The 17,299-nt window shown below is 51.4% G+C and overlaps 1 protein-coding gene across 2 annotated transcripts in view; it reads right to left on the bottom strand.

Annotated features, from left to right (window-relative positions):
• Positions 1-7,366: 7,366 nt before the first annotated feature.
• The window catches only part of RRP12 (ribosomal RNA processing 12 homolog), a 67,275-nt gene continuing 57,342 nt past the window's right edge, over positions 7,367-17,299 (bottom strand). For both annotated transcript variants that reach the window (XM_055093246.1, XM_008950736.5), the window contains exons 29-35: positions 17,120-17,295; positions 16,782-16,907; positions 14,519-14,568; positions 11,211-11,283; positions 9,612-9,679; positions 9,206-9,288; positions 7,367-7,861 (exon numbers count right to left, since the gene is read on the bottom strand). In XM_055093246.1, coding sequence (XP_054949221.1) covers positions 7,765-7,861; positions 9,206-9,288; positions 9,612-9,679; positions 11,211-11,283; positions 14,519-14,568; positions 16,782-16,907; positions 17,120-17,295 — 673 coding nt within the window. In that variant the 3' untranslated portion in view covers positions 7,367-7,764. The remainder of the gene's footprint in view (positions 7,862-9,205; positions 9,289-9,611; positions 9,680-11,210; positions 11,284-14,518; positions 14,569-16,781; positions 16,908-17,119; positions 17,296-17,299) is intronic.

Below are 17,299 nucleotides of genomic sequence, written 5' to 3' on the forward strand. Positions count from 1 at the left end.
TCGCGCCACTGTACTCTGGCCTGGGTGACAGAGTCAGACTCTGTCTCAAAAAAAAAAAAAAGAAATGTGCAAGAAGAAGATCACGGAAAGAGACTTGCAGGCCAGCTGCATCCCCCTCCTTGAAGGAGACAGGAAGGAATGCCCAGCCCAGCCCAGCCCTTCCCTTCATGTCAAGTTCATGCTGGCACACTCACTCGCCTCTCACTGTGTATAAAGAGACCTGTTTTGTAATTGGTCTTTATCCCAGAGTAGCAGAGCTTTGGGAGCAAAGAGGCTGCAGGGTAATGAATGGGAGGGAGAACAGACGCTGGTATCCAACTTCACATGGCATTTGGAAATTCACAGCCAAGCCTCTTTGCAACACTGTGCCCTCCCCGGGGGCTAATTTCAGCAGGCTGCAGCAGCATAGGCTTTAACTCCAGAGACCTGGGTGCTACCTTCTGCTACCTGCATAACTCTGCCCAAACCATGCATCCTTTCTGCCTTTCAGTTCTCAGCTGCCAAGTGGGAATCATGATAAAGATAACCATAATCACAATGCAAACAGGGCAACTGTTGCAAGGACCAAAAGAGATGGTGGGTGTGAATGTGTTTGGTAAGCTGGAGAGCTCCGTACAAGCTCCAGTTGTAACTGCCACTGTACCTGTGCAGGAGATTCAAATCTGGCAGATGTGACTGTGCATGTAACAGACGCTAGACCCCTTTGTGAAATCCTGAGGAACCCCTACAGGACCCACGTGATAGTCCTCATATGAGCAGGGAGGAATTTTCTCAGAATACTAGACGTCAGCTTTGCTAGTTGATAATTATGAGTGTTTGCTTTGGAGCACCCCATCTTCTTCAAGGAGTTGAACTAGCTGCTGGAATGATGAATGAAGGCATTTTTAGATAAGTATTATCACACAATGATCCAATGGATACACATAAAATCTGCTCAGGGCAATACTGTGCCTTGTCATTTTTATGAGCATATTTACAACTGAGGGTTGGTCTCAGGTTATCTACTGTGTGTGTAATTCTGGCTCAGTGGCCTCAAGTCCAAGAGCTATGGCATAGCAACTGTTCTGGTTAAAAACAAGACTTCTGGCCGGGCGTGGTGGCTCACACCTGTAATCCCAGTACTTTGGGAGGCCGAGGCGGGCGGATCACTTAAGGTCAGGAGTTCAAGACCAGCTTGGCCAACATGGTGAAACCCCATCTCTACTAAAAGTACAGAAATTAGTCAGGTGTGGCAGCATGCACCTATAATTCCGGCTACTCGGGAGGCTGAGGTAGGAGAATTGCTTGAACCCAGAGGTTGTAGTGAGCTGAGATCATGCCTCTGCACTCCAGCCTGGGTGACAGATTGAGACTCTGTCTCAAAAAAGCAAACAAACAAAAAACCAAGACTTCCAAGAGCTTGCAGAACCTTCACTGGTGGAGGACCATGAGGGCTATACAGGTTATTCCTGGCACCAGTTGCAAATCCATCTGCCTGTCATCAGTGCCTCACATCCTCTTTGAAATTCTGACTTAAAATCATCAGCTCTGTAATGGGTGATGGGTGACATCCCTGGAATTTGGAAATCAGGCTGCCCTCTGGAAGTTAAACCCTTCAAGTCTACACATGAGGGACAGGATTAGTTATCTGAACAAGGCCCCAGAAGGAACAGGATGTCTCTCTGGTGAAAGCCAGAACTGGCCTTGGAAATTCAAACCAGGCATGCCTGCCTGTGAAGGAAGCCTTATTAAATCTCAGAACAGGCTGAGCCTGGTGGCTCACGCCTCTAATCCCAGCACTTTGGGAGGCCGAGGCGGGGGTGGATCACCTGAGGTCAGGAGTTCGAGACCAGCCTGGCCACCATGCTGAAACCCCGTCTCTACTAAAAATACAAAAAATTAGCCGGGAGTGGTGGTAGGCACCTGTAAATCCCAGCTACCTGGGAGGCTGAGACAGGAGAATCGCTTGAACCTGGGAGGCGGAGGTTGCAGTGAGCCGGGATCGTGCCACTGCACTCCAGCCTGGGCAACAAGAGCGAAACTCTGCCTCAAAAAAAAAAAAAAAAAAAAAAAATCTCAGAACAGCTTCTGAACAGCAGGTAAATGGCTGCAAAGGCCCTACAAGACACCAGAGAGGAAGGATCTGTTCCATTCTGCAGCCAACCAAAATAGAGGGGCAGGGCCCCAACGGGCTGCTAGGAGAATGGGCCCCTGTAGGCAGATATATCCCCAGAGACAAAACTGTCCCACCCCAATGACAATATTATTCACATATCACTTGCATGATTCCATTTGCCCTGTTTTATGCCCCCAGTACAGAAAAAACACTGGTTTCGGCTTCCTATGCAAGGGAGCATGTGCTGAGCAGTCACCTTGAGTATCTTGGGCAGTTATAGTTCTCATTATAAATTAATATATTATAATTTCGACTAGGTCTCATGTGAATCTGTATCTTCTTCTCTGAACCTGATCAATCCTGATTTTATCCTTATTTATTTATTTAGAGTTCCAGGCTGGAGTGCAGTGACTATAACAGGCTGGACCAAAGTGCACTGCAGCTTCAACCTCCTGGCCTCAAGTGATCCTCCCACCTCAGCCTTCCTAGTAGCTGGGTCTAGAGGCACATGCCACTGCACCCAGCATCAATCCCGATTTTAGACTTGTAAAGCTGATCTCCAGACCTCAGCCCTGGAATGAGTATGCAGCAGCAAGCCACTATACCATCTACCTACGTTCTTAGTCAGTATTTACTGATGATTGACCACGGCCTCAAAACCCAAATCCAGGCATTTCCATGACGAATCATTGAGATTTGGAATGGGAGGAGGAAATGTGCCACTGCATCCCTGGCCTTGGATAACTCAGCTGGCCTCTAACAGCTTGGTGTTTCTAATGGCAGTAGCTACGTCAAGCATAATTTCAGGAAATGGCAAACCAGCTTACATTGTCCCAAATCAGGGTTATTTTCTGGAGTACAGTCATCTATCTATTCACAATAATGTATATCGAAAATAGAACATAGAGTAGTCATCACGGCATTTTCTAAATATTCCTTTGCACACGGTCTGGCATCTAGTGATGGCATTAAATTCCTGCATACAGCAAAGAACAACATACTTATGGACTCAAAGATGCTTTGTAAACTGAACTATGTCCGCTGGGCAGATGTTTAAAGCTGAGCTACTGAAAATGATGTTTATAGCCGGGTGCAGTGGCTCATGCCTATAATCCTAGCACTTGGGGAGGCCGAGGTGGGCGGATCACCTGAGGTTGGGAGTTCAAGACCAGACTGACCAACATGGAGAAACCCCATCTCTACTAAAAATACAAAAATTAGCCGGGCGTCGTGGCGCATACCTATAATCCCAGCTACTCGGGAGGCTGAGGCAGGATAATCACTTGAACCTGGGAGGCAGAGATTGCAGTGAGCCAAGATCGCGCCATTGCACTCCAGCCTGGGCAACAAGAGTGATACTCCGTCTCAAAAAAGAAAAGGAAATGATATTTATGAAGCATTTACATTAGTATACGGTAAGAACTTTAGTCAAGTGCAAATTTAGAACACAAATTGTCCAGGCATGGTGGCTCATGCCTGTAATCCTAATACTTTAGGAGGCTGAAGCAGGAAGATTGTTTGTGTCCAGGGAATTTGAGGCTGCAGTGAGCTATAACTGTGCCACTGCACTCCAGCCTGGATGACAGAGCAAGACCTTGTCTCAAAACACACACACACACACACATATATATATATATATATATATAATGTAAACTTGCATTTTAAAACTTTTTTTTTTTTTTGAGATGTAGTCCTGCTCTGTTGCCCAGGCTGGAGTGCAGTGCCGTGATCTCGGCTCACTGCGATCTCTGCCTCTCAAATTCAAGCAATTCTCTTGCCTCAGGCTCCCAAGTAGCTGGGATTACAGGCACGCACCACCATCCCAGCTAATTTTTTTGTATTTTTAGTAGAGACAGGGTTTCACCATGTTGGCCAGGCTGGTCTCAAACTCCTGACCTCAGATGATCCACCTGCTTTGGCCTCCGAAAGTGCTGGGATTACAGGCATGAGCCACCGTACCCGGCCCCATTTTTCCTTTTTTTGAAATAGGGTCTTACTCTGTTGCCCAGGCTGGAGTATAGTGACATGATATCGGCTCACTGCAACCTCTGCTTCCCAGGCTCAAGCTCTTCTCCCACCTCAGCCTCCGGAGGAGCTGGGACTACAGGTGTACTCCATCACGCTTGGCTAATTTTTTGTAGAGACAAGGACTCACTATATTGCCCAGGCCAGTCTCAAACTCCTGGGCATAAACGATACTCTCACCTCAGCCTCCCAAAGTGTTGGGATTACAGGTGTGAGCCATTGTGCCTGGCCTTACATTTTTTCCTTAATTAAAAAAAAAAAAATAGCCCTATGTATATTAAGAAAAAAAAGAATGAAATGCACTAGTAATAACAGAATTTGGTGGAAGGATTTTAGCCCCTACTTTTACTTTTGTTTTTTCCAAATGTTCCGGGAATCTTTATCACTTTTATAGTGAAATATATATGATTTTAATTTTTAAAATTACCCTTTGAGGAAACATAAGCAACCAAGAAAGAAAAAATGGGGAAAGGACTCTGAGGACTGAAAACAGGCTACCTGAACTTCATAAGCAATTTTGTTACATGTTGCAAACAGTACAGAAAAAACACCCTTCTTGGGACTGATCATGCTGTAAGACTAGCTCTAAAGATGGCCACTGGCAGGAATGAACTGCCAGGACAGTCCCCACCAAGCCTTCTGCCACAATCACGAGAAGGGAAATAGTGAAGGGGCAAGGTCAGTTTAACCTGACTCACCCATGGCCAGAAGTGTCACAATGTGGACATGACTAGACCGCCTTTGCAAATCCCCAAAGCTTGACCACTCCCTTGGCCAACTGCAGGGTTGCGGTTTTCGTAGTGAAGCAGGGTAGGACCTGTTTTCCATTTCTGAGAATGAGTGGAGGATGGACCCCAGAAAAGCAAGCCTCAGATTGACATTCCCAAAAGCACAAATTGAAAATCTGGAGAGTGAGAGCTCTCAACTTTCCTATTCACCCTAAAATTGGATGAATCTTTTGTTGATGAACACTCCTAAGACTCTCTTTCGCCACACTGTTGAAACAACACTGACTTTGTTTTTTTTTTGAGACAGAGTTTCGCTCTTGTCACCCAGGTTGGAGTGCAAAGGCGCGCTCTCAGCTCACTGCAACCTCCGCCTCCCGGGTTCAAGCAATTCTCCTGCCTCAGCCTCCCGAGTAGCTGGGACTAGTGTGTGCCTCCACACCCAGCTAATTTTGTATTTTTAGTAGAGACGGGGTTTCACCATGTTGGCCAAGCTGGTCTTGAACTCCTGACCTCAGGTGAGCCACCTGCCTCGGCCTCCCAAAGTGCTAGATTACAGGTGTGAGCGATTGCGCCCGGCCTCAAGAACACTGACTTTCAAAATACACCTGAAGTTTCAGGGTGAAGATTAATTCTTGCCTCTGCATCAAGATCACTTGCATTTGAAGTCTACTTCCAAAAGAATATGGCATTCAGCACATCACTAACGCCAACCTTTCTAGGTCACCTGCCTTTCCCATCTTTAAAAGAAAACAAAGTTCCTTGGAAAATGTGCTATATATAACAAGGAGGTTGGCTTCACGCTTTCTTTTTTTTTTTTTGAGATGGCATTTCACTCTTGTTGCCCAGGCTGGAGTGCAATGATGCGATCTCAGCTCACCCCAACCCCTGCCTCCCGGGTTCAAGTGATTCTCCTGCCTCAGCCTCCCGAGTAGCTGGGATTACAGGCATGCACCACCATGCCTGGCTAATTTTGTATTTTTAGTAGAGATGGGGTTTCTCCATGTTGGTCAGGTGATCCACCCGCCTCGGCCTCCCAAAGTGCTGGGATTGCAGGTGTGAGCCGTGCCTGGCCTTTTTTTAAAAAACAAACAAACAACACCAATAAGCTGGGCGCAGTGGCTCACGCCTGTAATCCCAGAACTTTGGGAGGCCAAGGTGGGCGGATCACAACGTCAGGAGTTCGAGACCAGCCTGGCCAACATGGTGAAACCCTGTCTCTACTAAAAATACAAAAATTAGCTGGGCGTGGTGGCGGGTGCCTGTAATCACAGCTACTCAGGCGGCTGAGGCAGGTGAATTGTGTGAACCTGGGAGGCAGAGGTTGCAGTAAGCTGAGATCGCGCCATTGCATTCCAGCCTGGGTGACAGGGCAAGACTCTGTCAAAACAAACAAACAAACAAAAAACAAAACACCAATGCTGGGCAATTGGCTCATACCCCTATCTACTTTACACAAAGCTCCCCAGTGCACGTGGTCACATTTCCTGAGAAAGGAAACAGGAAGGACTGGGCTTGGCTTACTTCGGCCCAACTTGTGTCCAGAAGTGTAACAATGGGGAGTATGGTTAGATCCCCTCTGCACATCTCTCCTAGCCACTCCTGACCACCTTTCTTGCTTGCTCTCCAATTCTAGATTTCTGTGAACAAGGCATGTAAACAGTGCCACCTCTGGGCCGAGTGTGGTTCCTCTCAGCTTTTCCTAGCCCCAAATCATTGGGAGGAAATGCCCTAATTTGGGGAGCGCTGGATCCAGTTAAGACTTGGGTCCCCTTAGATAATGAGTGGAAGAGTGTGGTGGGACAGGCTGCCAGGAGGTGCACAGGGCCTCCTGGGACCATTATCAGAGCCAAGTGCCTTAAACTAGAATGGAAACGAGGAATGTGTGCATGTGCTCGCCTCACGCTGGGAGGATCTGAGATGGGAAGAATGTATCAGTCAGGTGCTAGGGCACAAAGCACACTCATACTGGGGTGTGGGAACAGTGCTGGGGTTCTTTGCTTCTGGCTGCCTGTGGGATTGTATCCACATGAGGGGACCTGGGCTGACAGGACAGTGACCTCAGGACTTCTGTGCCATGCCCTTCTCTGCTCCAGACCAACAAAGCTGGACCAGTGAATCACATTACACAAACAGATCCCCTTGTCTGGGAAAAAAAGAATGTGGGAAGACACAAAGGTGAATGAACAAGGCTATGCTGGGCACTTAGAGGGGCTCAGCAAATACTTTGTTGAATCAATGAACAAAGATGCTGGAGACTTGTGCCCAGGACAGCTGGGGCAGTCCCTGGTGCTGAACTGCAGCTCCCGACACCAGCCCTGGGGCATTCGCTGCCCCTCCTGACAAAGGTGGGTGCTCCCGGGCAAGTTCCAAAGCCTGTCCTATGGGCAAAGCATTATGATATGCCCTGGACTGGATGTAAGGAGTTAGACAGGAAGAGGTCAGGCCACTGCTGCCAACAACTGCACACTGTTCTTACCCCTGGAGGGGGCAGATTATGAAACAGTTTCTAGAAAAAAAATGCAGGATGAGACACATTTATTCTACATCTGGTCACAGTAAATCTCACCCAGACCACAGGCAGGATGCCACGTGGCTACAAGCAGCTGGCGGAAATGGAGATCATCTGTTCTGGTGCTCATGGCCACTCTGGGCAGAAAGCAAAGGTGCCTCATGGCACCTACTCAGAGGCACTGAGGCCACATTCCCATCTCCAGGCACCAGGGATGTCTCTGAAGGGTGATTCCATTTGGAGTTTCCAAAATCCAGGACTTCTGAGAGCCAAGCCCTAGTTCCAAGTCATCCTGAGTCCAGGCTCTGCCAGAATCTTGAGCACCTGGAGCTGGTGGCAAGGCAGCCTGGGGGCTGAAAGGCCTCAGACCGGACCACAGGGCAGCCCAGGGGCCCTGGGCCTCAGGGTCAACGATCCTTTCTGCGGTTTTTGTGTCCCACCTGGGAACCTCGCCGGGCAGCCTTCACCAGGCCTTTGAACTGTCCCTGCAGCTTCATCTTCTTCCTGCAGGGCCAAGGAACGGAAGGGTCACATCTGGCTGAGAATAGGAGGCCCCCTCCTGATGCCAAATGAAGGCTCACCCCCAGCGCCAGCAGGGATGAGAAGGGGGCCTCCAGGTGGTGGCCAGCACATGAACTAGGCAGACCACACGTGGTTCCAGCTTCCACACGGCTCATCTCCTGACCTGGACATTCCACTTTGGCACAATTATCCCCCTGGAAACAGGCCTCCCTTCCATTTTTCCTCTAATGTATGTCCAGAGAAGGTCAAAGCTCCCTCTGCCCACCCATCCCTCCATTGAAAGGTAACTTACAATCCGCAGAAGCTAGAACTTTAGAACACCATTTCCCTAGTAACATTAGTTTCCAGAGCAGTCCTACACATAACCCAATTTAAGGGCCAAAGTCGGAAACAACTCTAATTTCCTACCAATAAAGGGATTAGAAAAGCAAATTATACAAAGCTATTAAAAATGATGACTATGGCTGGGCGTGGTGGCTCATGCCTGTAATCCCAGCACTTTGGGAGGCCGAGGTGGGCAGATCGCGAGGTCAGGGGATCAAGACCATCCTGGGTAACACAGTGAAACCCCGTCTCTACTAAAAATACAAAAAAATTAGCCGGGTGTGGTGGCGGGTGCCTGTAGTCCCAGCTACTCCAGAGGCTGAGGCAGGAGTATGGCGTGAACCCGGGAGGCAGAGCTTGCAGTAAGCCGAGATCGTGCCACTGCACTCACTCCAGCCTGGGTGACACAGCGAGACTCCGTCTCAAAAAAAAAAAAAAAAAAGATGACTATGTAGAGTATGTAAATACCAGAAAACATCTGTATGACATAATATCATGTTTAAAGAAGCAGTTCAGGGCCGGGCACGGTGGCTCGTGCCTGTAATCCCAGCACTTTGGGAGGCTGAGGCATGCAGATCATGAGGTCAAGAGATCGAGACCATCCCAGCCAACGCGGTGAAACCCCATCTCTACTAAAAATACAAAAATTAGCTGGGCATGGTGGCGCGCGCCTGTAGTCCTAGCTACTCGGGAGGCTGAGGCAGAAGACTAGCTTGAACCTGGGAGGCAGAGATTGCAGTGAGCCAAGATCGCACCACTGCACTCCAGCCTGGTGACAGAGCAAGACTCTGTCTCAAAAAAATAAAAAAATAAAGAAGCAGTTCAAGTCAGTAATACAGGTAGGTACCAGCTACATGATATAGGTGCATGTTAAAAAAAAAAAAGCTGGAAGAGACTCAAATTGAGTTGAGAGTTTAATAAGGCCTTCCCTTCTTTAGAGCACTCTGCTCCCTCATCCCCACCCATCCTCCAGCCCCCAGCCTGCCTGGCACAGCATCATACCTGCGGTTGAGCTTGCTTCTGTTGAGGGGGATGTAGGCATAGGGATCCAGCCGGCCTTTCTTCTTCACATCACCTTTTGCTTTCTGCTCGCCCAGAGAAACAGAGTCAGCTAGGAGGGTGGGGTTCCCCTTCTGTCCCTGCCCTAGACTTGACAGGCCCCATAACCTCCCTTCATCCTCTGCCTTAGGTGGTGCCAAAGAGCTCCTGTATCCTTGGAAGGCCATTCAATAAGGTCCCCCATTTCAGATGCCACAAGGTCTTAGCATCTGAACCCCTTCTTCTTTCCTGGCCTCAGTTGAGTTCCAGGAAGGTGCCTCTCAGGACAGTGATGGGCACAGCTCCTCCTTGCCCCTCCCTGGCACCTGTCCAGTGCCAGGAGACCCCATGCCCTACATGCAGCACTTACCTTGGCCTTGTATTCGGCCCCAGGCATAGCCTTCTTGGCCACAGGGCGATGAATGCCAGAGCCTCCAGCTATGGGGAGAACACAGGACCATGAGTCAGGCAAAGCCAGGGCAGCCCCCTCCAGAAAGGCAATGGGCACCCTCTCTGAGAGAGCTGCAAGGGAGCAGATGAGTGAAGGCCAGGAACTTGGCTCTGTCCCCTATCAAACCAGGACAAAGACCTTCCTCGAGGAGGGACTGTCTGGTGATTTGACAGATCACTGGGCTCCTCAGACTGACCCAGAAGCCTTACAGCTTACCAGAGACCTCTGGGAACACATATATTCTCCGCTAACACACTAACAAAAAATAACCCATATTCTCCAAAGTCAGACAGAATTCAGCCAGCCAGCCAGCCAGGTTCAACTCCCAGCTCTGCCACTTACAGCTCCAACCTCAGGCAAGCCTCTTAACCTCATCTGTAAGAGAAGCCATTTTAGGCTTTCCCTTCTTATCTCATTTGGGTTTCACACAAACACTGAGATAGCAGGTAGCTATTTAACCCATTGTAACAGATGTGAACACTGTGGCTTAGAGAGATCAAGATCCTTGCCCAAGGTCAGCTGTCTTCTCCAGCCTGGACTTCAACATTCAACGACAATTTGTGGATGGAATCCTACCATGCCAGCTCAGGAGGACTCTCTGAGATGACCAACACGAACCACCCCCATTCCTCATGTTTTTGCAGATGAGAAACTAGAAGCTCAGAGACAGACAGTGTCACCAGGCCAAGGTCACACAGCTAAGCAGAGGTTGGGCAAGCAGCCCTGACCCCAGGTCTCTGCCTCATCAATTGGCAGGTACTCCTGCCTCAGCATCACTCCATCCCAGGGCACAGTAGGTGAGCTGGCCCTGGCTCATGGGTGCCACAGGCGGAAGAGCCATGAGGTTGTGCAGCTGCGTTATGATGCTCTAGGGCTGAGGACACACCAGCTACTGGAATCAGAGGCTTCCCACAGGAGCCCCTGGACCTCCAGATGCAAAGCAAGGGCTCTGCTGCAAGGGCTTGGGGGCAGGGGTCCTGCAAGGCTACCCTGGGAGGTAGGAAGCAGAGGTGAAGCCACCTTGGCACTTCTAGCAGCTGCTCTAGGAGGGCAACAGCTGGTGGGCCCAGAGATAGAAATAGAGGGGAACCCTCTGGCCAGACCCAATACCAACCTTCCCAGTTCCCAGCCCTGGCACCGGCCAAGTGGCTTCTCTAAACCCAGCCTGACTCGGTTGGTGCTCTTAGGGTGACCAAGAGAGGCAAGCAGCTCGCAGAAGGGACAGACTCAAGCCTCTTGGGAGGCCTGGGCGGGTGGGAAGGAGCTGTGGCTCAGGGCTCCTCAGAAGGCTGGTGGTTCCATGCACAGATCTCCTAACCCGTAGGCTCTCTCACACCCCCAGGGCCCCTTAGACTCCAGGCCCATCTTGAGTGTCATATCAGCCAACCTCTGTTGGTGCCAAGTGAGTGCAACCAGGCTGTGCACCCTCATGGCCCTGCCACCCCTTCCTGTGACTCCCCTCCCTAATGCAGGTGACAGGGATCCATGTGTCCCAGGAGAGAGGAGTGGAAGCCTCACCTTGGTACTGAGGGGGTATCTCCAGCTCCTCCTCCTCAGCCTCTTTCTGGTGCTTGAGCTTCTGGTGCTTTTTCTATAGAGAGAGAATAGGTGGGTAGTGAGTGAACCAGGGGATGTGTCCACCCTCGGGAATGCCAACAGTAACAGCAGAGTACCCTGCATCAAGCAGGAGAGGCCCTCTGCTAAGCACCCCACCTCTCACTTACAGATGGGGAAACTAAGGCCCAGAGAGGGCAAGGAACTGTCCAAGATCACAAAGCCAGGCAGTGCAGAAGAGAAACTCTGGCCATGTCCTGACTGCCGGGCTGGTGGCGGCCGTTCCTGCTCTTCCTTTCCACTCTGGGCCCCACCCAGGCCTGCAATTGCCCAGAGGGCTTCTGACATCAGCTTACCCAGCCTTCCTAATGGGGAAAATGAGGTTCCTGGCCTCTTCAGAGAGAATAGCTTTACCAGTTCTTTGCTTCACACAAACCCCACCCCACTCTCCCTATTAATCACTCACTTACTGATCCCCTACTAAGTGCCAGGCCCTGGAGACACAGGGCACAAGATCTAGTTCCTGTGCTCCAGGGGCTCTCAGGCGGGTGGGAGACCCCTGCTCAAGCCAGTCATCACTGATCCTCAACAATGCTACCATCCCAGCAGGTATGAGCATGGACAGTGAGACACGTCAGCTCGTCAATTATATTCAACAGGAAGTGACAGAGCACCTACTGTGCGCCTGGCGCTGTGTTAGGCAGTCCAAGGGAAGGAGGGAGAGCCCGACAGCAGCCCCAGCCCACCAGATGTGAGCCTAGAACCAACAACCAGGCCAGGCAGAGGCGTGCTGTGCAGGGAGGGCAGGCAAACAGAGGTGGCCCCAGCTGGCAAGGCTGGTCCCTGCACTGTGGTCTGTGTCACTGTGCCCCAGAAACCTCTAGAAACTGCAGATTCCCAGGGCTCCAGCTACCCAGGGGATCCAGAGGCCAACCAGGGGAAAGGTATGCCAGGTAAAGGGATCGGCCTGGGCAGAGCGAACAGGCTGCAGCACACACAGGGTGTGCCTGGGAGACGGGGGACTCCAGGTCCACTGGCCGAAGCCCAGCTGAGTGGGCTCCTAGTGGAGAAACAGGAACCGGGAGGAAGCTGACTCCGACTGCAATGTAGGGGATGATGGCTGAGCTGGCTCTTGGTTCAGCTGGTGCTTGGCCAACAGCCCAGCCTGCTGGCCTTGAATGGAGGCAGCTACTTGAACCCCAGCACTTCATGCTTCCACAATGGTTGGCCAAGGAGTTAGAACTTGGCCGGGCCCGGTGGCTCACGCCTGTAATCCTGGCACTTTGGGAGGCTGAGGTGGGTGGATCACGAGGTCAGGAGTTCGAGACCAGCCTGACCAACATGATGAAACTCCATCTCCACTAAAAATACAAAAATTAGCTGGGCGTGGTAGCACGCACCTGTAATCCCAGCTACTCAGGAGGCTGAGGCAGGAGAATCACTTGAACCCAGGAGGGGGAGGTTGCAGTGAGCCGAGATTGCGCCACTACACTCCAGCCTGGCGAAAGAGTGAGACTTCATCTCAAAAAAAAAAAAAAAAAAGAGTTAGAACTAAGTGCCATGCAAGAAACCCTCTGGGGGTCTCAGTGGCAGGAGCCAGCCACAGAGTGCAGCTGCCCTGGGGCCCTCTCAGTGCCTGGAGACAAGGCATCTGCTCAGTCCCGCTCTGCCCGGGGCAGTGGGGGACATCCTTAGAAAGCCGTGGTCGGTTCTCCACGGCCAGGAAGAGGAGTAGGCTGCCGAGGATCTGCAAAGCCACATGTGAAGATTTGCTTAAGGAACCCAGGAGGCTTTGACTGGAAAAAGATTTCCAGGAAAAGTGAATAATCAAGTCACCACGGCTTACTTTGCATCACTAAGTGGCAAGCACTGTACACAGAAACCAAGACTTGAGCCCAGGCAGTCTGGGCCCAGACACACGTTTGGCAGACGACTGCCATCACCTGGAAAGGGAGACTAGACTGGCCTGAGGGTGGCCTCTCGGAGGGGCCCATGTCAGAACAAGCAGAGGAAGGACTCCCAGTAGGTGAAGCTGTCCCACAGGAGTGGTTGCCTGGGCGCAGAGAGGGGCAGGAGGGTTTTCAGCAGAAGCCCCACTGCTTTTCCTCAAGGGCATCCCAGAGGGGCTTCCCGCATCAGAGGCTGCTCAGGTCCTCAGCTACTCTCTGACCCAGGACTCTGGATATGTACTCAGCTCTTCAAACAGAATTCTGCGCTGTCACAATGCTCTAATAACAAACTCCTCCTCGGGCCACACTGGGCAGATGGACACTTGGCAAGGCATATGGGCAGACATTGACAAACATGACGCCAATGAAAACGGGGATGTGGGGGAAGTCTGTAACACGTCAGGCACTATGCTAATGCACTTTACACGCCCAATCTTACCAAACTGTCCCAATGACTCCACCAGGTGGTCTATTTATAACCCCACTTTACAGATCAGGAATTGAGGCTTTAAAAGGTTAGGCTGAAGTCAAGATGGGACCCCAGAGTCTGCCGCTTCCCCACCGATATCACTATACCCCTGATGTAGGCTCTGTCACCTACGGGTGGTGCCCAGGAAGGCTGGATGGGCTGGGGCATAGTCTGGAAGGACAGAGAGGGAAGAAACTGCTCCAGAATGGAAATGTTCCACTGAGCTTGAGACTGACAGGTGTTGGGTGATGGGTTGGGCCCACTTCACCCTTGTTGGTTCAGGTGGGGCAGCTGAGAGGCTGTTTCCATCCTGGCAGGCAGCACTGCCAGGTCAACAGGGGTAATGGTGGCAAAGAGGTTGAATTCCTGGGCTTAGGAGACTGGAAAACCAGGGTTCAAATTCCTGGTTTGCACAGACTGAGCCCTGTGACCCTGGGCAGGCTACTTACCTCTGTACGCTCCTCTGGTCACTGGGACAACGGAGTCCCTATCTTCGTGAGGCTATGTGGGGCCCTCAGCACAGTGCCGGGCACACAGCCATGCTCCCCCACGGTGGATGCCCCCACCCCATGCAGGAGCACACAGGGAAGCTGCTGCCCTTGCCCCTGCATAGCACATGCCCTCGCTAGAGAGACAAGGGTCTCTGCCTTCTTTCTCCTTTAACTAGACAACCATCACCCTGTCCTGCCTGGCACCCACAGCCTTCTGGACCGCCTGCTATGCACACCTGTGAGGATGCACCGAGCATTCCAGAAACAGGGCAGTTCCAATGTCTACGTGTGGTGGGGGTGAGAAGCTGTGGAGCCCAGGCTTAGGTCTGAAGCCCTAGCCCCCCATCTGCAGGAACTACTCACACTCCTGATGATCACATCTTCCATTAGGTCAGCCATTTCTTCATCTTTGCCTGGAGCCAAAAAAGAGAGGCCCATGAGCGCTGTGGGAGCTCCTCAAAACCTACCCTTTCCTTCTGCCCCCTCCTGGCTCACCAGGCCGCGGGGCCACCAACTCCGGCCCCAGAAAATTGCCTTCCTCCGACCAATATCATCCTTCTGCTAGAAGAGATGAGACCCCTGAGCACTGCCCCTTTCTCCTTCCCACCCTAGGCCCTAGGGATAACGGCCCCTCAAAGAAGCGGTGATCCTACTTTTGAGGTGAATATGGCTTCGTTTGAAACTTTTCTTTTCCCACTCACCCACCCTTCATCTGTTTGAGATTTGAAGAAAGCCCCAGGTTTCCGGGGGAGTCAGGCGCTCCTGCAGCCCCATACACACCCCCACTGTGCCAGGAAGGCTTCATTCTCCTGTTTGAAATCTCTGCCCCATGCAGTATGTGCTGGGCTCCATGTGGGAATATAAAGTATGAAACTGACCAGTTGGAGGGAAGAGAAACTCAGGCAAAGTCAATCAACAACCAAAAGACGATAGAGAGCACGTGACCGGCCATGTGTGGTGGCTCACACCTGTAATCCCAGCACTCTGGGAGGCCGAGGTGGGAGGATCACCTGAGGTCAGGAGTTCAAGACCAGTCTGCAACATGGCAAAACCCCATCACTACTAAAAATACAAAAATTAGCTGGGCATGGTGGCGCACGCCTGTAGTCCCCAATACTTGGGAGACTGAGGCAGGAGAATCGCATAAACTCAGGACATGGAGACTGCAGTGAGTCGAGATCGAGCCACTGCACTCCAGCCTGAGTGACAGAGCGAGACTCTATCTCCAAAGAAAGCACATGACCAAGGGCTGAAGACTGGGTTTCCTCTGGGCTTGGCAGGAGTTCTGGGGGAATCAGGCCTAAAGGCTGAGGTGCCCAGGAAGGGCTACAAAAGGAGCTTTGAGCTGAATCCTGAAGAGCAGGGGGGTTTGGAAAGGCAGAGAGAGAGGGGAGGGGTCCTGACAGCCTCAGGAATGCCTGGGCACCAAGGGGGACAGGAGATGGGAAAGTATACAGGGGCGAGAGAGGAGCAGAGAAGACACTAGACACGGAAATATAACAGGCACATGTACACCAAGTACATACGCTGTCCCCATTACACCGATTCATCTTCATTCCAACCCGGAAAAGTGGGTATGAGGATTGTATGATATCCACTCTGAAGCAAGGAAATGGAGCTAAGGAGAGGCTGACCGAGCGGCTGCAGTCGTGTGGCTGGTGAGTTGGGTGCATGTGGAGCGGTGAGGCTCCAGTTAGGAGGTGCAGTGAGACAAGGGCCCAGAGCTCGCAGCACTGGGAACCAAACAAAGGGATGACAGGTGTGTTCTTGAAGACCTAGGTGTTTTTTTTTTTTTTTTTTTTTGAGACAGAGTTTCGCTCTGTCGCCCAGGCTGGAGAGCAGTGGCACAATCTTGGCTCACTGCAAGCTCTGCCTCCTGGGTTCACGCCATTCTCCTGCCTCAGCCTCCCGAGTAGCTGGGACTACAAGCGCCCGCGACCACGCCCAGCTAATTTTTTGTGTTTTCAGTAGAGATGGGTTTTAACCGTGTTAGCCAGAATGGTCTTGATCTCCTGACCTCCTGATCTGCACGCCTTGGCCTCCCAAAGTGCTAGGATTACAGGCGTGAGCCACCACGCCTGGCGAAGACCTAAGTGTTTCTCAGCTAATGGCTGGATATGTGGAGAGGGGCCAGGAAAGACTAAAGAGAGCTCCGAGATGCCACACCGGAGGGACTCCCGGGTAATGTGAGACATTGGGATTGGGAAGTTGGGAGGGTTTCAGCCTCTGGCTCTTTCTGCCTCTAAATCATCTTCAGGGCCTTAGCCAAGTTTGCATTAAAAAAAAAAAAAAAAAAAAAAAGAGGAAGGAAGAAAAGGAGAAAGGAAGAGGAGGGGGAGGAGGAGGAGAAAAACAGAAGAGACTAACAGCGTATCACACACAGTAAGGGGAAGTACCATTTCCGATAGTTTCCTTTAAGTTAAATATGTATTGTATAAATGGCTCGGTTACAACATAAAAAGATTTCTTAATGTTTCTTAAAAAAAGTTTGAGAAACTCAAAAAGTTTGAGGAAGCTGCCGAGAGAAGAGCTTCTCTGGTCTGTTTTTACCCACGCTTCCTCAGCAAGTGATCACCGAAGGAATAAGTGAACACGGTGAATGAATGGACAAGCGCGTTGGGCCCACCTTTGGCGCCTTCCTCTTCCTCCATCTTGTTGCCGTCTGCCTCCTCCCTTATGATCAGCCGGCCATCGGCGCTCACCTTGAAGCCGTGGTCCTTCTTCCTGCCCCGGCCTGGCCCTGGCTGCGTGGCTGGGGTGTAGAGTTTGGCATGAGGAGGTTGAAGGCCAGTCCCATGCTACTCACCCTCATCATAACCAACAAGCCCGGCTCAGGGATCCCAAACGGGTGCCTCTCAGCCCTGTCCATGGGCCTGCCATGGATGCCACCCCCTACCCACCACCTGAGAACCTGGCACCATGGCAAGTCTGTTTTCTGAGTGCACTGGCCAGCCCTGTGCTTACCCAGGACTCGTTGGGCCACCTTGGGATCCAGGAAGTTGAGGGGCTCGTCCCCACCGCCCTCTTTCAGCCATGCCCAGCTCCTCTGTCGTGCCAGCTTCCGCTGCTCCTTGCCTCGGCTTCTTTCCTCCTCCTCATTGTCCTCCTCGTCCTCTGAGTCAGCTAAAATCTCCTCAATGCTAA

Source organism: Pan paniscus, chromosome 8 (assembly GCF_029289425.2).
Source record: "Pan paniscus chromosome 8, NHGRI_mPanPan1-v2.0_pri, whole genome shotgun sequence".
NCBI lineage: Eukaryota > Metazoa > Chordata > Mammalia > Primates > Hominidae > Pan > Pan paniscus.